Source organism: Gadus macrocephalus, chromosome 15 (assembly GCF_031168955.1).
Source record: "Gadus macrocephalus chromosome 15, ASM3116895v1".
Classification (NCBI taxonomy): domain Eukaryota; kingdom Metazoa; phylum Chordata; class Actinopteri; order Gadiformes; family Gadidae; genus Gadus; species Gadus macrocephalus.
Window position 1 is genome coordinate 11,460,833 of NC_082396.1, and position 23,679 is coordinate 11,484,511.

Below are 23,679 nucleotides of genomic sequence, written 5' to 3' on the forward strand. Positions count from 1 at the left end.
GGTGTATTCAAGCCAACTCACGCACACACCAGACACAGACACACACACACTCTGCAGCAGGTGTGCATTAAAGAGCGCAGATCTCACAGATCTTCCAGAACAGCTCTCTTTCTCTCTCCAGGGTTTCTCTCCTGTTGCGTACATGCGTCTAAGAAGTTCCCTATGTAATGCATCCAGAGATGGCAGAACAGATTGAATCACGCTCGTTACAACTCATCCAAGAGCTACGTGACAAACCACACACACACACACACACACACACACACACACACACACACACACACACACACACACACACACACACACACACACACACACACACACACACACACACACACACACACACACACACACACACACACTTCCATTCTCTCTCCATCCCAGCTGATTGCCCTCCCCCTCCCTCCCTCCCTCCCTCCCTCAATGAGCTTGTTGTACTCTTTAATGGCGGTGCTTCATCGTGTTGCCGTGGCGAGGGCCCCTAACGTGGTTACCATCGAGCAGGAGACGCATGGCGGCCCGGCAGTGGCTCAGCATCCGGGAGCGCTAGGCTAACACCACACTGCGTAGCAACTACCAATCGGATGAGAGGACAGAGGTTGGGGGGGTGGGGGGGGGCTTTGATCTTCGCGAGGGAGCAGAGAGCAAGATGAAAGGTTAATGTGTTCCAATGGCTGCCCCCCCCCCCCCCACACACACACACACACACACACACACACACACACACACACACACACACACACACACACACACACACACACACACACACACACACACACACACACACACACACACACACACACACTTCCACCCCATTGCTCCGACCTCAACCGCAAGATAGTCTCCCCCCCCCCCCCCAGACACACACACACACACCAAGAAGCATCAGGAAATATTTACAAATGATAGAGAGATAATAACTAAGTATAGAGTGAACACGGAGAAACTAGGAACAGCTCCAACATGAATTGCTGTGCAAAGGAGGGGACGAACAAGAAGTTTAAAGTTGTGACAGTGTATGATTTGCGGACTCGTGGATGGAGTGAGTTCCACAGTGTGCAGAGCAGATCAGCTAAATGCCCAGATACACCCTGGCCCCAGTAGAAACATCTCTTCAAACACCTGAACACCCTGGCCCCAGTAGAAACACCTCTTCAGTAAACACCTGAACACCCTGGCCCCAGTAGAAACACCTCTTCAGTAAACACCTGAACACCCTGGCCCCAGTAGACACACCTCTTCAGTAAACACCTGAACAACCTGGCCCCAGTAGAAACATCTCTTCAGTAAACACATGAATACCCTGGCCCCAGTAGAAACATCTCTTCAGTAAACACCTGAACACCCTGGCCCCAGTAGAAACATCTCTTCAGTAAACACCTGAACACCCTGGCCCCAGTAGAAACATCTCTTCAGTAAACACCTGAACACAGTCGGGAGGACGGAGCTGCTCCTCTGGCTGCAGGGAGGTGAGTCCTGCCTTAGCTGGCTGCAGCTAGCTCACCTCAGGGCCTGAGAGGAGAAGGAAAAGTAGAAGGAAGAGGAGGGGAGAGAGACAGAAGAGCAGAGGGGGAGAGAGGGCGAGAGAGGAGGAGGAGGAGGAGGAGTAGAAGAGGGGTAGAGAGAGCGAGAGAGGAGGGGGAGGAGCAGAGGGGAGAGAGGTTGAGAGAGGAGGAGGAGCAGAGGGCGAGAGAGGGAAACAGAGGAGGAGGAGAGAGGGCGAGAGGGGAGGAGGAGCAGAGGGGGAGAGAGGGCAAGAGAGGAGGATGAGGAGGAGCAGAGGGGTAGAGAGGGCGAGAGAGGAGGAGGAGGATCCAAAGAGGGGAAGAGGAGAACGAAGAATAAGAGAAGGTGGCGGAGAAGAAGAGAGAGAAGGAAGAAGAATAAGAGGAGGAGGAGAGGAGAGGGGAGGATGAAGCTGATAGGGTGAGGTCTAGTTCTACTGAGCTCTAGTTCGGCCGGAGTCATGGCCAGCCGCTCCACTGGACGGAGGAGAAAATCCTTTCCCTCCGTCACCGCGCAGGCCGGTAATCTAATCTAATAGCACATGTCAGATCCATTTGTGTATGGTTATAGGGTAGCAGTCCCCCACAGGCAACACACGGCCCCAATCGCTGCCACATTCAATTAGAGACACCAGTGCCTCTGCTGCTGGGAGGAGGAGGAGTGGGAGAGGGAGGAGAGAAGCGAGGAGGAGGGAGGAGGGGAGAGAGGAAGGAGAATCATCACGGTGTGATCAACAGTGGATGTACGCGCACACACACACGCACACACACCTTCTCTCCCCCGACGGCTCTGGATAAACGGTAACCTTTAATGACATGTACTGTAATCCCTTTTAATCCAACGTTTTCAAATACTTTGATTACTTTCAATGTAAGGATTCAACGTACTATTGATTATTCTTTATGAGTGCGTGTGCTTGCGTCTATGTGTGTGTCAATATATTTACACACGCAGCTCTAGCCCACTTGTAACTATCCCTGGTCAAACATGAGGCAAGTCATCCATTGTTTTAATGGAGCCTGAGGGCCAATAGAACAGAAACTGTGGCTGAGCAGATGGTGGCCTCAGCGCTCAGAAAGAGGTTAAGGGAGGGGTTTAAAAGCTCTCCCTCTCTTCTTGGAACACATGAACCCCTATCCTTTGGGTTCACCTGCCAAAGTGTTTTTAAATGAGCAATTCGTCATTAGGTGTGTAAAATGTCACCGATCATGGCAAATGCCCATCGGTCAACAGAACCCAATGTGATTATATAATCAATGTATGTTCCGTTTAGTTAGCCATTTATCGATGAATCGCAACCTGTTGCATTTAAAAGAAAATGGGAACAGCTTATGGAATACACATTTCGAAATGTCGTTTTTTACATTAGTTGTCACTTTAAGATGCGGACTGCATCAGTACAGCAGGCGTGTTGACTGTGTTTGGACCCTTAGTTTTATTTGTTTCACTCTTCAGTCTTCATAGTGTGTATTATTTACCTTCCAGCCCATGTTTTACCTCCCACTTGTAGAAGACAGCAATATCTCTCTTCGTCGTCCCAGAGATCAAATATGATCAAAGGCGTGATTGAATGAACCTCTGTGCCTCGAATAATTCTCCAATTTATTTTAGACAAAGCTCACGGTGTCTCCAACTCGTGTGTGTGTGTGTGTGTGTGTGTGTGTGTGTGTGTGTGTGTGTGTGTGTGTGTGTGTGTGTGTGTGTGTGTGTGTGTGTGTGTGTGTGTGTGTGTGTGTGTGTGTGTGTGTGTGTGTGTGTGTGTGTGTGGCTTCGTTGTGATTATAGATTTCAAGTTGTGCTTTCATCCTGACGGACTGGCTTTCAAAAGCAGTAAAAAAAAAAAAAAAGGCTAAGGGAGTTGTTATGGAGACGATGCCGGCAGTAGAGCGCTGGACACAAAAGCTAGTTTGCAAAATTTGCACTTAAATATGTGTAGAAACCACACAACGCCCGTGCACAGTCCCATTCGTGTGAGGCTTTCTTTCCTCTGTTTTCCTTGGAAAGCATACGCTCCGTTATCGGCACCGTGACGCCCTCCTCCCGTTCTCGTGAAGCAAGGGCAGGAAAAAAATAGAAGGAAATGAAAGACGACATTGGGGAACACAAACACAGGATGTTCTGAAGGAGAGCAGGAAACCATTTTCCTTATCTAGTTGGCATTTCAACCTGGCGAGGTCCTTAGCGGGTTGTCCATCAAGTTGGTGTTTGAGCCTAGCTTGCTAGCACCTTAGCGGCTTGTCCATCAAGTTGGTGTTTCAACTGGTTAGCTATCTCTTTGGCGGATTGTCCATAATGTAATTAACAGTTTCAAGTCTTCCGCACTTATTACGGTTTCTTACTACTCGCTGAAATTGATATCCAATCACGCCTACAATAGGGATCCCTATAATGTGATCCTTATCGTGGGTCACTTCATATCGGAGTGAGGGATTGGGAATAATGCACGTCATTGAGTCCTATTGGATCTCAATGTGAGGCAATGTACAAAAAGAATCAACAAGGCACTGTTCCGCCAACCCATCAAAGGAAACCTCTGCAGTCCAGAATCCCTGTGAGATCCCCAAAACCGATTACTGATCAATTACTAGATTCAAATCAGACATTATCAATACATTTCTTTCTAGTTTAAGTATATCATACAATTAAAAAGATAAAAATCAAATCCATCAAGCACAGACCGTCCCAATATGTATCAATGTAATACATTTTCTGATCCACTTTTACAGAATTGACTAACTAACATCTATTTAGTTTAACACAGAAAACATAGAGATCCCAAGGTACTTGGGAGGGATGCAACAACCAGCCTTTGCTCTTGTACAGAACATGTCTTCTAGACCAGCCTTCGGACCCTCCCCCCATCAGCCAGAGTGTGTAGGAGGAGGGGAATACGACAACAAATTGAGTTGTATTCTATTTGGTTCTGGTTTTACCATTGCCCCCTGCACAGTAAGTCTTTGATAATCAACTGTATTTTCTGTTTGCTGCTTTATATTCGAAAAACACAAACCGTACAGACGTCAGTGTCATTAATGTTCACGTCAGAGATAATCAGTTTACATGACATTTATATGTTGGAAACCGACACAACACAGGCCTGCTGTCAGATTGTGGCTGATAACATTTATTAAAGCTGGCCAATATCCAGCAGGCCAATAAATGTTTTCCCTAAACGCTAAGTATTGAGTTGTTTTTACCCATTTAGAAACGTATAAGGTATCGAAACAGATATTAGATAATCGCAGATATTTGAGGAACATCTAGCAATTAAATGATGGTGAACAGTGTCATCACACACACACACACACACACACACACACACACACACACACACACACACACACACACACACACACACACACACACACACACACACACACACACACACACACACACACACACACACACACACACACTACTACTATAAGCATAGCCACGTTAGCCCACAGCGTGTAGGAGATGAGCATCGACTGGCGACCCCTCGCAGGAAATGGTTAGCATAATGAGCGTTAGCAGCATAGCATCAGACCAGACACATAACCTGCCCGGGCGGCACTGTCGTCATGTACGTATTGGCTTGACAATCCTGAGGAATTGATTGTTGTTGAGGTGAACAAACACAGGCGTCTCCTGTGTTTTCCTTCCATCCACTCAGTGCTAGCTCTGTGGCCAGGCATCCCCAGTGGCTATTAGAGGTTGATTTAGTCCGCTAAACAGAAACAACGAAACGTTATTGGCGCTGATGGCCTGCTTCAGCCGTTATTGGATAATACTCCAGACGATCCCATTGGCCGCAGCCCCCTGTTGGGACCGGGCTATGGAGAAGACAAACTGGGCTCTCAGAACCACTGGTTTAGCATATTTAACATCCTACATTCATGCAGGATGCTATATCCTTTGGATTTGTGATGGGTCTCCTCATGCACTTTGAGACTGTAACTGTAGTGATGTCATGTGAATAAGGAGTGCACAAATCAAATGGACTTGACCTGAATAAAGCATTAACTTATTATTTAGCTGTTTATTTTAAATAAGAAGTTACTTTAATTAAAACAACTTCTTATTTTACTTAACTCATTTTAGGTAATAAAATATGCAATCATATTTTAATTCTAATATTTTAGGCATCATATTTTAGTAACATTAGCTAATGCGGTAATAAGCATTACAGTAACTAGTCATTAATTAACCGACTTATCCTAGCCCCACCCGTAAACCTAACCCTTATGCTAATGCCATATAATAAAACAAATTACTGTATTCATTAATGTTAATTAGTGACTAATTAATCCACCCTTATTGTAAAGTGTTACCCTGCTCACTGTTAGATAAACTATTGTTTCCCAGGGACTGAAATGTTTGCTGCTGTGATAGAATTAATGATAATAGATAATGAACAGGATGAGAGATAATTAATCGTTTCCCAGAGGACCACAATGGAGAATTGGTCAGATTTCAAACCCCTTAATGAAATCTCACAAACTCAAAGCAACACCACTACAAAAGCTTGTCTAGACGGGGCAGGAACCCATACCATGGATGTTTCTAGCTAAATATAATTTAGCAATGAAGATGAAAAGCGTTATGACACCTTCCTCAAGGAAGGCTCCAGGTTGTGCGTGGAAGGTAGACTTAAGACAGATAATACTGGGATTGAGCCTGCTTTAACTGCTGTCGCCGAAGTTTAACCACGGGTGGATCAGTACCAAGGTCAGAGCTTCAGTGGCTGGTTGATCTTCAACTGGTAGAAGCCTCTGCTTAGCATTCTACCGTCTGTGGTAGGAGCTAGCCAGCCATTTATATCCTGGAAACTCAAACTTCCTCCATTCAGAAGATGCAACAATCTCTTCCAACAGAGCTATTGGAGCAACACCAAATCAGATCTGAATGTATTGGAACCGCAACAGATGGCTCAGCCGTAGACCACCGCCAAGACCAGGGAAAATCCCAGAAAAGCCATCAGCTCGTCTAAAGATCCTCCATGAGTATCACACCAAGTTAGTCTTCCATATGGCTCGGCCCGAGCACCTAAGCTAAATTTGCCTCATAGGATTAATTAAGCGTTATCTTATCTTACCAGGGTGGACAATTAACAACTAAACACTGCTCATTAACCCTAATGGTTTTACAGTATTTTTTGCTCATGGCAACGCAGATTTAGTCTATAATATATCATTAATGACAAATAGCTGTCACACAATAACCAGATTCCCAGCTCATATTTTCCGGCTATTTCTGATGTGAACCAAGAAAAAAACGTGGTAAAGGAGGAATTAAATAAATATCTCCATGTCAGGAACTATAACAAGACGATAAGACTTGATAGGTTGATGAATTCATTCATAAATTATGAACAACAACAACTCAAATCAATGTACTTTAAAGCTCTGCGTGCATGCCTGCCCATGTAGAAAGACGCTTAGAGATGCACGATGAAGTCCACTCAAAAACATCTGTGAGGACGGATCCGTTCCCCTGGGTTTCAAGATGTTTGTGTGTCTTAATCTCAACGCTGTGACCTTCCGACCACAGGGGGTCTTCTGGAGGGCCTGCAGGAAGCTCAGACGTTTGGTTTCCACGGCTGGGACCCAGGAAAAGTCCTGACACCCCAGACCACATACCGAGATGGCTAGGAACGTTCCTCTGTAACACTGCTGTTGTGTTGACTGAGCATTTTCAGTCTCATGTACCCCTACAGCCCCCTCACCCATGCCAAACCACAAGTGTTTCCATTGAGCTAGCACAAATATTAAAAGGTCCCATGGCATGCCACCAGGTGTGGTGTGATTAGCTGCTACAAGCCGTTTTGGAAATCTGCCCCTTGTGAAATCACAGCTGGGCGTGTCCACCTAGATGTGTGACGGAGAGATGAGCAACGTTTGCTAAAGTCCACTGGGTAGGCTGGAAGACTGATCTATCCAGCACACATCTAGGTGGACACGCCCACCTGTGATGTCATAAGGGGCAGATTTCCAAAAACGGCTTGTACCGGCTAATCACACCACACCTGGTGGCATGCCATGGGACCTTTAACATTGTAGTGGGCCAAGAACAAATATTAAACCATCATCATTAAGTATCATTGTTTTATATTATATTTTAGTGACCTAGGAACTTATATTATACTATTGTCATTAAGTGTCATTGTTAATATTTTCAGTATTATACTATTGTCATTAAGTATCATTGTTAATATTTTTGTGACGGAAAATTGCTTCTAAAATCGAAAAATCGAATGTTTACTTCAATTTTGGTCTTAACGTTATGATCAGCCACTATCAGCACTATCAGCAGTATGTGATGTTTGCTTTACTATTTCAACAAATATTAATATTTTACTTTGTAATTTGTAAATAAGATTTTGAAATCGACTTATGATGCTTTTAACTTATAGTAGCCTTATCATTGTTATTTATACATGCAAATGATACATTTTTGGAAAAAGTCATCATTGCAGATTTCAATATTAGAAAGTCTTGGCTATATTTAGATTTTTATATACATGTATATTCCATATAAAACATTGTTCAGCCAGACTCACAGATATTTACAAGGGTTGACATGAACTGAACTGTTCATCTCTTCCCACAAACATGTACACGCAAACACACGTACACATATACACACACACACTTCCGCTCTGACAAGCTGTCAGAAGACATCAACGCTCAGGTTAATGATGGAATCAGTGGCGCAGATGTGCAAACAACACACACAAATAAACCAGCTCAAAAGGGAAACATAATGCGCGCACACACCACACACACACACACACACACACACACACACACACACCCACCTGAAATGGGGCACACACGCACACAGACAAAATATACAGTGACGTACTCTAAGCAAACAGCAAACAGGCCAGTAGGAAATATAGGAATAAAAGGATCCTTCTGCATTGTAAACCATTCATAGAAAATGTAAGGACTGAAGACCATACTAGACAGGAAGTCTGTGTGCGTGTCTTTGTGTCTGTACCACCACGGCGATACAATAACTTAACCGAGACGCCGTGCTCATGAAAGACCACCAAGCATGCCCCACTCACAAACTGATCCACACTGCTCCATTCACCACGTAATACCATAGATGTTCTCACTATCCCTGATCCTCACTAGAGTGCTCCATATGGTAATGAAGCTGGCGGTTATGCTCATTGATTTGTCCATCCATGTCTTAAAACGTCATACCAGGACCATTTTTAAATGAAACCTTTGCAACACTATTCTCACGACTAGAGGCTTAAACACAATATATTTATAATCAAAAAATGTGTAGATTGATGTTTTCATTTGGAGTGGATACCATGAGGGTATTGAGTCATGGGACTGTGTGCGTGTGCCTCCGACCAATAAGGTCGGCAGACGCACTATCGGACGGCCATCAGTAATAACACCAAGCAAATACAAGACGACACACACACTCAATAGCTTTGTACACACATTATCAACAAACACACACACAAAAATAGAGTCACAATAACACGTTAACACAGACCCAGACAATAACACACAGTCACACACACAGCCTATGTCGTCCATTCAAAGCCAATATTATCATTATCAACTGTGTGTGCATTCATGCAAGTGCGCGTGTGTGCGCATGTGTGTGTGTGTGGGAGTGAGTGAGCCGATTTGCCAGCTGCAAGTCTTTCTTCTCGATTCAAAAACCAAAAGGTACAGGAAACCTCGACAAAACATTTGACGTACCCGGACACACACACACACACACACACACACACACACACACACACACACACACACACACACACACACACACACACACACACACACACACACACACACACACACACACACACACACACACACACACACACACACACACATCTACCTTATTTGGGTGGAGGAAGAAGGGAAAAAGAGGAGGAGGAGGAGGAAGGATACTTAAGAGACAGAGGAGTCCAAGAGAGAGGTGGATGGGGGAGGAGGGGGAGTAGGAGTGACCTTTTCTGGCCGGTGTAGTATCTGTAATCCTGGCTCTAGAGGGAACAGTGGACTGGAGAGGTCTGGTAAACCACCCCCAAATGCCAGCCTGCATCTGCATCTATTGCACCAATAACACACACCTTTGAAGTGGTTCGAGAGAGGAGAGGGTGGGAGGAGGGGAGAGGGGAGGAGAGTGTCCTTCAGAAGCGGCGGCCATGTTGGTCGCCAAGCAGCAGCGACAGTTGAAGCTCAAAGTGAGCGTTTCAGAGCGGAGCTATAACCTCCATTTCTGTCAAGATACGGAGAGAAAGACTGCGGGAGGTTCTATAGTCACGCAAAAGTTCAGCATTTCAAAATAAACCCTCACTATGAGCGACAGAAAAAGCTTTGAGTCAAGCAATTTTTCAATGCACTTTGGTGGATGTTCAATTTGTTAGATTTTAGATTTTTATCAGACTGTTGAAAAAGTATTTTGTATGAAACTCAAAAACAAATGCAAATATCTTTACAAACATTCTGATATTACATAGGGCCTCCAAAATGCATTTTATTAAGGTGGAATCAAACCTAGTGTTTAATATCACTCCTCATGTGAGAGGGGGTAGTGCAACAGTCCATCTTTAGCTCAGCAAAACAAGGCAGAATCAAAATAAGAAGCATAACTGCCCCCTGATGGCGGAACAGTAGACTGTATCCCAAAACGACTGTCAAACAGCAACAATGCCTTCCTCCGTGGTTCAAATTTCACAATCTCCTTTTATGGACAATACAAATGTCCTTCACAAGAGTGCCACAGGCAAAAGATTAAAAGATACATCCCCTTCTTGTAGAGACACAATCAGTTGTGACATTTCACTTTCCCATGGTTGCTAGTCACTTCCTAGCCAAGCCGAAGTTATAATTTTAATATCTCTAAATTGCTGCAATTAGAAGCGGGTTTCCTGGATTTCCTTTGCGGTTTAAAATGGCAATGCCACATGGAGGGAATCCAATTTGCTAGGGTAAGTGGGGAGATAGGGGTCGGGAATAATTATTATTTTTGATTTGTTTCCGCTAATCAACAGAGCTGACATTTACGTTCAGACACTACTGCATCCGTCCCAGGTGTCATCGAGTATCACTCGCTATCATATCAAACTGCTGATTAGAGACAACATCACGTGAAAATTAGCTCGTTCACCTTTTTAACTCAATTTCGCCTCCTCCACCAAAAACCATTGGCATCAAAATCAGATTAATTCAAATGTGGGATTTTACCGTGTGGCAGGCATGTAGATAGGTTAAAGACTACAATGTAGACATAACATAAATGTCTCTACCTAGATCACTTCTAATGATCTTCAAGTGATCGTTTGAAAGCAAGGCTTCCAGATCATTTAATAGTACTCTGAATACAAGCACAATCCAATGTTGACCGTCCCACGACATTAGAAATAAACCTGTCATATTCTCTATTTTCTAAAGGGCATCGCAAGGTATGAGGTTCATCAGCAATTACTTTATAAATACACCCATTTGTGACATCACAGGTGGGAGTGGTCCACCAAGATGCCTGATGGATAGAGCCAGTCAGCAGAGACCACTGGGTGGGCTGGTATGTTTCGTATCTAGCTATCCTACATCTCGGTGCACACTCCCCATGTGAGATCTCACCAACGTCCTGATTGTCTGGTTGCTTGTAAGGGCTTATGAAACTCATAACACGTAGTGGGAAAACGAAATGGGGGGCCTTTGCACACATGAAACTACAGTGAGCCAACAGCGCCATTGGTTGAGTTTTAGACAGGGAGTGTCTGGGGACATTTTACGCAAGACAGGTAGAACAAGAGGGAGGAGGAGGAGTATGTGACACACTGACCTTCTTAATGGAGCTCCTGGTCTTCTCCTTCCACTCACAGCTGCTCAGCTCCAGGGTGCAGTGGACGTAGGTCTCACGGTCGTACGAGCCCAGGATGAACAGCCTGGGAGGAGGTAAAGAACGTGTTACACCAATGGATTCCTAATGCAACATGTCTGAAGTCGAAGTCAAAGTTATAGTTTTGCTTTAAACAGCTGCCGTGGTCTCTACGTTAACCGGGTAGCCCTCTGAGGCCAACGTAGACGGCCTGCAAATTGTCACAAATCAGTGAACAAATTACGATATATCATCTTCACATAAACATTATACGATCTGAGGAAAATAATCTAATATTTATAGCTAATAAGCAATTTCCCACGGAAATCCCAATATTAATGGAGGACTCTGGCAGCCATAACTTCTGTTTAAACCTTATGAACTACGACAGAATTCATGCGTCAAGTGATTAAACTACTGCACAGAGCAAACCAATGAGGTACACAAAAACGGACCACCAACGCGCCCTGCTGGACTAAAACAGATTGCTCTTGCAGCCGATGTAATGTAATGTTTTTGGTTCTAATGAAATAGCTACGCACCTTAAAAATGTCATAGTGGCATGTACTGCATCATTGCAGTGTGATTTATTGAGACCTAAAAAATAATACGCTAATAAATATCAAAACATGTGGTTATTTTACTAAATAACAGGGTTAGACTAGCAAAGGCGAGAGACTCAAAGCCCCTTAACATACAAATAATAAAAGGTCACAGTAAAATCAAAAGGAGTCAAGTTTGACCTCCCCTTGAAAAACAGAGCATCCCCTGTATTTAAATACATGTTCAGTCATGCATGGAGAATGCGAAATGACAAAATGCACATTAAGTCACGCAAGTCTCGAAAGTTATTCCCATTACTGTATCGATAATTGTTTGATTGCTTGATGATAGATTATCTTGAGTAGAAATAAAATCAACAAGCATAAATATAAATGCAAAATACAAATAAGTAGTAGGCTTCTACTGTGAGATAATGTGTCAAAAAAATCTTTAAATAAATAAAATATGCATATACAAAATATACAGAAGGATATTCTATTAAAGTTAAGAAGAAGTTTTTATAATTTCTATATATTTTTCGATACCTGTGCAAACCCAATAGTAAAATGTTCCCAACATTTCCAATTATTTGCCCATAATTGTGATTAGCTACTCAACAAACTGATTCCACCTCATAATGTCAGTATTATTGCTGGTACCGGCACATTCTGTTCTCTGCTCTGTTCAGTAAGCTGCTTGGTTGGTGTTTGCAAAGTGCCAATCAACTGCTGAAATAAACACGGCGTATGTCTCCCTCTGCTGGAAACTACTGGTATTTAATAATTGCAGCTACTAAGACTAAATCTAAAATAAATGTACTGGTAAAGCAGCTGGTATTTAGATGCACAGTGTGACCGACTAAAAGATATTAGGGAGGTTGGCAAAAAACTTTTATTATTTTACGTGCGAGTCTACTTTGGCATCTCTTAATCAATTTTATAACCTCTGCATTATGCACAGACAATTAAGACAGACCGATAGGGACTAAGGGAGAATACATATTTAATGCACTTCAACCGAAAAACCATTTGGTCCATGAACCAAATACACCAACACGCACGCTCAGCTCACGCACAAACACAAACACACACACAGACACACACACAAACGGCTCACTTCCCTATTCACACACTGTCTGCCACCGCAGACAAGGCCTCACAAGGTTTGTGATAGTGTGGAGTCAGTCAGGATTAAACTTTAATAAGCAAACCATATAAAAGAGAGAAAGAGTGTGTGTGTTTGAGTGTGACGTGCGTGTGTGTGCGTGCCAGAGTGCATAGGCGGGCGAGGATGGGAACAGTCCATCAGAGACAGTGTGGCGGTAGCCCTGCCTGAGCTTTGTGGGCTGTGGATTGGGTTACTCTGAGGGATACTGTAAGAGGCCTGCAGCACCAGTGTTAGCTATTTAAGAATGATGAAATATTGGAAAATACCGATCCATGAAAGCAGTAGCATGTCTTGTCTACATACTGTAAAGTGATGGATATTTAATGTGTACGCAATATCTTATGTACATTTTAATTGCATTTTGTGCGTATTATCCGTAAAATCTAAAGGTGTATCAATGCACGTTTCTTAATATTCAATCCTTTAACATACGTTGTGTTTTGCTTGCATTTATTTTCTGTACTTGCCACCAAGGGCTTTAAAGAACAGCATGGTTTATACAAATCAACATATAATTACTGAAAAAATATCAGATATATAATTAGTGAGGAGGAGCTAGCAATGCAGTGACTGTATTTTGAGTTGACCACACTAAAGCATTGTTTGATTCAAAATACTTGCCGTCCAATCCGGTAACCAGATATTGGGACACATTTACTATTAAACGCAGTTGCTGCCATTTAAAATGTTTACAATCAGACCAACCGTTAATCCATAAATCAGTGTTGGAGTTTATAGTGAAAGTGAAGCGGGGCAGTAAATTGTATTTCCAGTTAGAGTGAACAAAGATTTAATAATAAAGTCTGTTTCAATTCCTCTTTTACTGCATGAGAAGAGGGTTGTGATCAGGGCTACTCCCATGAAGCCTGCCAGGTCGATGCTTCCGGTTCACCTCTTGGGGAGAAACGCGTGGCGAAGGTCTGACACCGGGACCCTGATGTTAATTATCCGAGTCTATGCTTCTTCTGATGACATGTTTCAAGCTAACAACAGATATGAATGGTTTCTTCTTCCCATAATGGACAACACCATATAAGGATTTATGAGTTTGTAGATAGGTTAAAGACTACAAACATGGCCTCTTTGCCATTTCCGCTAAAGCCAAGACAGACCAAAGTTGTACCTGGCTAAATTAGAACATGTAGGTGTGGCTTATTTACCATTCCGCCCACTTCCAATATAAACTGATTTCTTACCTGTGTTCGAGAGATGCTTCATGAACCATCTCAAGAATTCAAGCTTGTGTCTGTTATAATAAACCACGTGTTGAGCATTTACAACTCCGAGTCATACCTAGACCATACCACTAAGGATCAAATTCGTTTTTCATGAACCCATGCAGGGATCTGAACCCATCGCACAGTCTGAGCAGTGAACATATGCCACAGACCAGATCAAACGGCCCAAAAGTTGAATATCGATCATTTTGACAACGCTTTGCTATAAAATAGGTAGAAAGTAGGGCCAGAAACTTATTTGAAAAGTAGTGTCTCTCATTGTGGCATCTCTTTTGTGTGACACACCAGAAAATGCTCTGAAAACATAATTTAATCGAAAAAGGTGAATTCCTCTCAAACAGAAAGAGAAAATGAGAAGGTTAAAGTTCACAGAGTCAGCGGTCAGGGTTTGTTTACCTGCTACATTCGATCAGGGAGACCCTGAGCCGGCCTTCCACCAGTGCATCATCGTGGACCGACAGGTCTGCGTCATAGGCCGGGACCAGGGGCGGCTGGACTTGGAACGGGAAGAAGGGCTTGTATCTGGAGGGGGAGGAGGAGAGAAGGAGGTTAGGGGAGGCTAACACTCTGCTAGTCCGTATAGCCACATAACCTAAACAAAAGTTTAAACCCGTTTCCACTACAATGATCACTTTTTTGTTGTTTGATGTTGATTTGTTGGCATGGTGTCAATAGTGACAGAAGTCACTTTTGACCCACTTCGCATTAGGCTACATACAAGCCAGACAATTACAGACCAGACTTCAGAATACAAGAATAAAGAATACAACTTTTACCCTCACAGAATTAGTACCCAGCAGACAACTTGTAGAGGGACCTTGTAGAGGAACTTTATTTGCTTCTTGTGAATCGAATACAACAACAATACTGAACATGCTTCATATATCAGAAGGATGAGAGAGATCAAGGGGAGAATATGACTATTTGGTTGTTGGTAGGTTGTTGAGAAACATCGAGACATGTGATCTTCTATGGAAGGAAACACATACACACCCACCAAGGCCACAGACATGCAATCTCTCAGTTTTTCAAGCCAACACACCCAGTATACTTCTTCCAACTGTTTCTATTGTTTCCATGCTCATTAGTGTTTCACATACGTTTGGATGGCTCAGCAGGTTTCACTGTGTGCACCCAATGTGTCGACACCAGTTTTAGGATTCCAGCCCTCCCCATTCCAAGTTTATTAGACAGGCAACAAGTTTCAAGGCGGTTCCGTCAAGAGAAATTGATACCGATTTTAATAAACACGTTTGGCAAGTACCGAGGTACACCCAAAGGGCCACCCCACCTGGAACAGAACTATTCTGCCAAGCCTCAAAAGTGCATGAAATGCCATTTAAGCACAAATTACTAAAATGTATGATTTATAAAAAAAATAAAGTGTTGAATAAATTATGCATTCACTCAGTAGTCTTATATACTATAGCTCAATCAACAAAACTGAACAGTTTGTCTACATCAAGGGAACAGTCAATGTTGACTTAGACTTCAAAAGGCCGAGCCAGGCCCTCAGTGGGTGTGGAAGCAATAAGGATTAGGGTGGCGCTTGAAGCCCTTAAGGCCTGAGAGAAAACTGTTCTCCCTACCAGCATACTGTTGGAGCACATGAGGTACACCAGACCTATATCCATTACACTTATCTCTGTGATAACCTTTGCTCCGGTCTGGTGTCTATTAAGTTCCAGAAAGTGAAAGCTTGTTGCCAAAATGTAAAGGGGAGCTATTATGTCACTTATGCTCAAATTTGAAATTGTAAAAAGATAGAGCAATTACAGAACATTTATTGTTCATGTTTTGATAATAAAACAACAGAAAATAAGAGAATCGTACAATATATTTTTTGAGTATTGCATCATGAAATGCTCTGCATCAGCATAAAATTCAGTCAGTTTTGAGGGTAAAACGCTGTGCGGTAATCAGTCCTTATTGTTTCACTCCCAGTATCTCTGTCTAGCAGATGACACTGACTCAACTTTACCCCCCTGACCCCCAACACAAACAGCTACTTGTTCTCCTGATACAGTGCAGTACTGAATCCACGTTCTTTTGGGTCGATAGAGAAAGGACATCTTGTGACGAGAGGAGATAAAGAGGTACTGACCTTCCCGGATGAAATTTTTGCCATTTCGATCCCCCTGCTAGAGAAAAAAAACATTGCTAGTTCTGGGCTCCTGGTGCCAACTATGTGAGGTGAAAAAAACACACCTCTCATTATCCTTAGCTGCATTGCTGTGAAGAACACAAACAAAGGCCCCAAGCAGCTAGAGGTATACATTCCAACAAACTGCATCGCCACGCAAGCAAGTAATTTCTGTTGTATCACATTCCATTCATAAAGACAACACTGAACAATATGTGACATACAACCCATCAATTAAAAAGTTGAGCGACCACACATAACTCTTTAAAGTGCATATTGTATGGAAATGTATCTGGATGATGATACATATTTGCCCTCAGGAGCAAACTGGCTAGTGTTTTAGAGAAGGTATAGATCGATAGATGTGGATAGATGTGGCAAAAACAAGTCAACGAGAGTCATAGGCCAACCAAGATCACTTCACTCACATGCTTTCATGTGCTGGAACGGGTCATTGGGAGTTCTGGTACCAATACAAATAAATAAGTGTACGAAAAGAGTGTGCTGTTGCCAACACCCAGATAAGGTAGTTTGTTAGCAAAAGGCCCTGGACACTGTCAAGTCTTCTTAATTGGAAAACAAGCTTGCATTTTGTCCCCTTTGCAGAACAAGCGGGCAGACAGGAGCGTATCGCGTTCCTCAGTCACCATTAGCCTTGGCCAGTGGAGCTCTATTAAAAATGGATTAGACGACACCTCCTCCGGGATACTCTGCGCCCTGCGCGTTGGCCCGCGTGTTCACCAGGCTGTCTGCAGCCTCCTCCCGGCCTCAGCCCCTATACTCACACCATACGATACCTTACTTACTGTCCTCAATGCTGGTCTTTAAGTTACCCATCACACCCTGTAACAACACGGCGCTGCTTCACCTTTCAAACAAGGGGGGATAACGGCTGTCTTATAAAACTTGAATGTGCCCACTTACGAGATTCTGAACGAGGTTTTGAAAGTGGCTTGTGTTACCATGCCCGTTTACTCGGAGCGTGGGTTAAAAGTGGGGCTCAAACACATGTGAACCCAACTCTTCTGATTTATTCAGAGGAGTAGAGGCAGACTCTGGTCTCGTCGTGCGCAGGCTTACAGGTGCTTTAGTAATGAGACTGGGGGGGTTTAAGTAGACAAAGAGCCAGACATTCCTGCTTCTAATCACAACATTCTGATGCGATAAGCGCCCCCTTGACAACACTTTGGAAAAAGACTTTCTGGCGCATACGAGATTTATGTACAGAGGATCTGGTCTTAGTCAAGTCGTTTTCATTGGTATTCTAGTGTTTGTGAAATAGAAAAAGCATGTGGCCTTCCATTTCAGACTCAGAAGGCTTGATTAATCCTGAGGGAAATAGTACCTGTTACTATTGTCCTGCTCTAGATTAAACTGTAAAAAACGAAGAAAATACAAATAAAATATAATTGTAAAAAATTGACCCGCCCCCAACCTTAAGTACAAACTCTGACAGCGAGCCCTACAGGTCAACAGTTACTGTAGTATACAAACACTGCAGGGCTCCCAGGAGTTTGAAGGGGCCCTTTTCATCCTCCACAACACCTCCCTCTACTTGGTCAGGAGTCGGGCGAGACAGGAAGGAACAGAAGGAGAGGATGAAGAACACCCTTATTGTAGAGGAGCAGAGAATCAATTGTGATGCAGTCAGAGTGGGATATGATGGAATGACCGCTACGGCTCACTAAGCCTGCTCACAGGGATTAAAACGGGAGCAGAAAAACATCCATACAGGTCACGCACACTTGATAAAAATAAACAGAACAAAAAACATACACGTTTTTCATAAATATAAAACTCGGTTGATTATCATATCAGTTGTTTATACCAGTAGGGCTCCAACAAATTAACACTTATATATTAAGCTCATCTAAAAACATACTGTGAGTGCCTTATCTCCCTGATTTTCCCAAATGTTTCGCTCCACAGTGAACTATGGAAGATGGGTTAAATCCCGGTTTAATCAAGCTAGAGTCGGAGGTAGAGGATTAAACGTTGTGGAGGGACCTGGCACGGAAATGCAGACTAATGTTTCAGACAGTAATCCTGATGACCACATGTGGAGCATATAGGGGGTGAAGGGCAATGAGACAAACTAAACGCTGGACGCCAAATGATTCAATACTAAACACTGGAAACTGATGGATTTACCCTTGACCTATAAAGTATCACAACCCCTTGATACCTTCATGGATGTATATATTAAGGTTTTAACCCCAGAGCTAAAGGTGGCAGGATGTACCTTGTTCCCAAACTGCTTGTGTAAATATAGCAACTTATATTTGCACAAAAACAAATGAATTATCAAGAGCTTGATAGACATCATTTGCATGTGTTAAAAAGGTCAACAGTTGGATTTTCAAGGCTGGGTCGCAGGGGCAGAGTAAGCAGATGTCCAGCCCTTATGTAACACACAACAACCCTGGACAGCAGCTAAGCGAGGAGCCGAGAGTGTGTGGGGGAAAGTGGATTCGGATACTTCCATGTTCGGGAATTTTGGGATCATTTCCGGAAGGATGATGAACGAATACACACACACACGCACACACACAAACACACACACTAAAGCCTATAGCAGCAGTGGCCTGGTCACTGCTGCTCGGTCATGTGATCGCTGGCAGAGTTTTTACATCATCAGCATTACATCATCGCACAGCGAGAAGCCCGACACCAGAATTGGCGATCTGCAGGAACCTGGCAACGTAGCATCAGGCCGTGATTCAATACACATTATTGATCAGTGCAGGAATATATTACAGCAGTTATAATCATCATGAGCTGACTTTACAAGTTGATGATGCCTAAAAAAAAGCACTACACTTACTGTATAAATTTAAATAAACAGCAAGAGAGCTAATACAGAAAGACTGTACTTCCAATGTGTTTTATGATAGGGCTAGATTAGAATAAAGCTATCAATATTGTTATGATTGCTGGTGTAAGGATATCTTCTTGGTACTGTTGCATGCATACAATTACACATGCTTACAAGCCATTTGAAGAACAAAGAAGACACATTTAGTCAAAGCAACTTACAGATATCCCTAAGAAGAAAGTATGACCGATCCCTCAAGGCTTCATATAGTAGAACGCACACATTGGGGTCCGAACCTTACAACCTTTGGGCTGTGATTCAAACACCCCCACTGCTAGATGATCCTGCAGCAGGTGCAGTTAAACCCAAGCATGATTCAAAGTACTGATGCTGCATCCACACCAATAGCCTTTGAACGGTAAGTAAAAAGAGAAGCTTTCCTTCGGAACAACTGTGCGGTTGTCCCTGAAGGTCGGCATCAAACAATCTGATCCTTGTTTGCATATGAACCGACACAACTTTCCCCATCCGTCCCTGAGCACATGATAACCACGCACTGCGTGTGATCATCACAACTACAAAAGCGTAACTCCCGTGGAATTAGTAATGATGTGTGAACACAAGGAAACTCCATCCCCTTCTGTTCAGGCTGGTGTCGGGTTGGCATGCACCGCAAAAATTAGGGAAACCGAGATGCAAGGCGTTGTCATGATGCCAGCATTTGTCACTTCTTTTTCTTATTAATGTCTATTCATCTGTCATTTTTACATATTAAACCATGGCACGCTAAAGAAAAACATCTAGAGTATAATAAGTTTGCATCAGCCAAAAAGACAATTTGTAAAATGTTGTTAAATGGTCCATGTAGGAGTTTGTCACTATACAAGTCAACCCCACTAGCAGCACAACCCTCCAGTCTGCGGTCCAACATTTAGGCCCGGGCCCACCCTTTGAGAGGGTACCCGGGGAGAGGAGCTGCAGCGTGGGTCAGCGTGGCTGGGTGAGCTGCCTGAGGTATGGGTCGATGTGCGGGGGAATTGGGGGCACTGGTGCTAAATTGGAGCCCATGCTGTCACAGCGTTTTGTCTCCAGGCTGACGGATGCGTTCACAGGGAAAAGGGTGCACTGTACAAACAGGGGACCCACCTTGGTGGCTGCTTGGACTCCCTTTCATGGAGGCAATTTACAGTGAAATAATTATTTTTAGGTTGACCTTTCTTTACATTCAATAAATGTTATTATACTTTCATCATCATCATCATCGACACCCCCCTTGTAATTTGTTAAATGTAGAGTTGGTCATGACAATTGTCATGGAGTTGTGCATGACAATAATTATGAATTTTATATTAGATTTGAAGCTGTGAAATTAGCTTGAGGATACCATAGAAAACTTCCTCTATAATGAATCCCCTGAGGGATTTCTCCATAGTTATTTTTGGTAAAGTATCTGATACCCCCCTGTCCAGAACAACAGCATACTCTTTAAGATAGTTATTTGGCTAGCTTAGCATATTGTATCATTATAATTAATGAGAGAGAGAGAGAGACAGATTTCCAGGCCCATAGAACCATTTAAAAAGGGGCAAAACCAAAATAAGCAGAACATGTTCTAAGGTCGCATCTCCACAATTTGGTTTGCAAGACATACTTCAGGGAAATGCTTATCCGCTCGGTCTAATGTCACAAGTCAGCGCACTGACAGCGAAAGAAGATACTGCAGACAGCTTTTTTTTTTTGTCCATATAGATCCATGACTGATGTGGTATGGAATAATTCCCCCTGAAACCGGAGACATTGTGGGAAGACCAAATACCCAATACCAGACTAACAGTGTGGTTAGGTTTTTTCTAGATGATGATCTCAAATTTCCTTCAAGGGCTCTGAAATAAATGCCTTGTCTTTGGCATGTAGCCCTGTTGTAAACCTGTGATATTGAACGAGCCATCCATTTGCAGACTGTTTGGTGGTATTTTTTACCTGCCATTAACTTACTATTCAAAAAAGTGCCTTGTTTCTTTATCAGATTGCAAAGAACTTTTGACTCATTAAAGAATTGCTACAGCACATTGTTGTTAAAGAAAAGTGGTTAGCAAGCGGTTAGCGAGCGGTTAGTATAGATCCTCTGATCGGCTTAATGGAGGCTATTTTTCTCTGAATGTTATTGTAATAATGGCCTGATAAACTTGAATTGACTTAGACCAGGCCAACATGATGTGAAACAGCAAACATGGCCGACAAACTACCACAAGGCTAACTAACCAACATGCCTTGATGTGTGCCACTAATACCAATTATCTGGTTGTTTAGCACTGGAACAGCAAACATGTGCTTTAACATGCATAAATAAAAAACTAGAATACAATCTCTGCTCTGTGAGCGTGTTGTAAAGTAGACTCAACCAAATCAGGAAGGAAGAGAAAAAAAATAAAGATCAACAATATGATAAAAAACAAATGGAAAGGCGACAGGAAGTGGGTGCAAGAGGAAGTAAACTGCTGAATGCACTCTCTCTCCTCACTCTCCATTACTGTCAGCTTGTGTGACATCTGTCCATCTTTTCTAATCGATTTAGTCAGAAAGCCATTTCTTTAACCTTGAAATAGAGCTGGGCAATTAATAGGTCTGTGAACCTGTCAGGCATGACAGGTGGAGCAAGGCAATACCTCTGCCAGGGTCAAGGGTTTGATGGGCCATTCATGTGGGCACTCATGGTATTGTGAGGGCATACATTTTGGACTCAATTTTACACTTGTTTCTTAATATAAATCACAGATAATTGGGAATGAATACGAATGTCTTGTTATTATAGTGTGCAACAACAGTATTATCTGCGTCATTATCTGAAAGGGTGTTTTCATATTAAGTTGATTTATTTGGCTGTTTTTGCACCCATGAGTATAGAACTTAAGTTTAATGAAATACTAGTTTCTTCTTCTTCTTTTTTGTAAATATCTTTCTATTAGGGTTAGTGCAACGATTTAGTCTCATGGTCTATAAATCAAAACCGTTACTTCAAATGTTTCTAATCAATCCTAAATCCCAACCTGTTGACCTCCAACAAGAGTTGGACCAGGTAAACAGATTCCTACTGCACATTTAGCCTACAGTCTGGCCAGGTAAACATCATTCTACGATACCTTTAGCATACAGCATCCTAATACAGTGAGACCAGTAAAACATCACCCTACTACACCATCAGCCTACATTCAGTCCAGGTAAACATGTCAACAGAGTCTGAATAAGGTGCTTATGTGTAACTTCATTTCAACACAAAACATATTTTCGATCAAAGCAGTCGTTTTGAGAAACAACCAAATATTTGGAAAACAGAATCGTGATTAATGTACTCAAACATACCACAACTTCCAATTCACATACACAACCCTACTATCTATTTATACATTTGTACATAAATGCTGGTGTTTTTTTCAGAATCAACACATATTTCGAAAACAGAATCACAATTGTCAAGTGCATGGAAATGTATTCACACAAACCCACACACCGAGACCAACAACAAACCCACACATTCATCGTGGACAGAGCCCTGAGATGGTACAACATCTAGGAGTGAAGCCAGAAAGGTTTGAGGAGGTGTCCTGGTTCATTTCAGACCAAGCTATCCACAATACGTGGTACAGTCTTTAAGTCACACCATAGACCACAGCAGATTGGAAAGTATGGGTTAACTCAAATACACAACCAGCTAAAACGTAGCCCACAAGGGCCAAGGCTACCCTGGGATTAGTTCCGTGCCTTGGATGTTGGTTCCAGGACGGAGATGGCGTCACTAGTGCTTACATCCTGGTTGCCATGGATACCCAGCCTACTGGCAGCCATTACTGGACTGAGCTCAAGTCTGCCCAAATCTTGAAACTGGGTAACTGGGCAACAAGTAGGCCTACCAGTTGTCCTGGGTTACAGGATTTGGACCATCAAAATGAGGTCTGGTTCCCCCCTCATCGCCTGGTTTAGGGTCAAGTGTGGTAGGCAAGGGTTGTATGACAATGTGTGAGGAGATGTCTCAAGGCCATTTGTCAACTGTTACCAGCAACACTAGCTGTGTTGTTGTGGCCTGCATGCCGTCAAGTCTTATTTATAGGCTCCTCTTTTTGACTCCACTACTGTCAAATAAACACAATTCCCTGAGGATTTTACCGCTTAAAACAAAGTAGACATATGTACAGTTGAATGATATACCACCTTATGATGACTGTAAACACATGCACCTGCACGGTTTAGTTGCAGCACCTTGATAGCAAATATATTGCTGATGCTAACATTTCGAATGGATATAGGCAGCCAGATGGCCCTATTATTGGAAAGCAGTTCACCTTGTGAACCTCTTTCACTTACACGTACCTGATTTTGTAATTTGGCAAGGTATGTTTCTTCTTGATGACGCGTTTGAGCTGGTT

General features: G+C 42.9%; 1 protein-coding gene across 1 annotated transcript in view; it reads right to left on the bottom strand.

Moving 5' to 3' along the window:
• The window catches only part of pdzd8 (PDZ domain containing 8), a 33,323-nt gene that overhangs the window by 8,682 nt on the left and 962 nt on the right, over positions 1–23,679 (bottom strand). Inside the window, exons 1-3 of the mRNA XM_060073906.1 lie at positions 23,624–23,679; positions 14,697–14,822; positions 11,317–11,419 (exon numbers count right to left, since the gene is read on the bottom strand). The exon at positions 23,624–23,679 is cut by the window's right edge and continues 962 nt beyond it. Coding sequence (XP_059929889.1) covers positions 11,317–11,419; positions 14,697–14,822; positions 23,624–23,679 — 285 coding nt within the window. The remainder of the gene's footprint in view (positions 1–11,316; positions 11,420–14,696; positions 14,823–23,623) is intronic.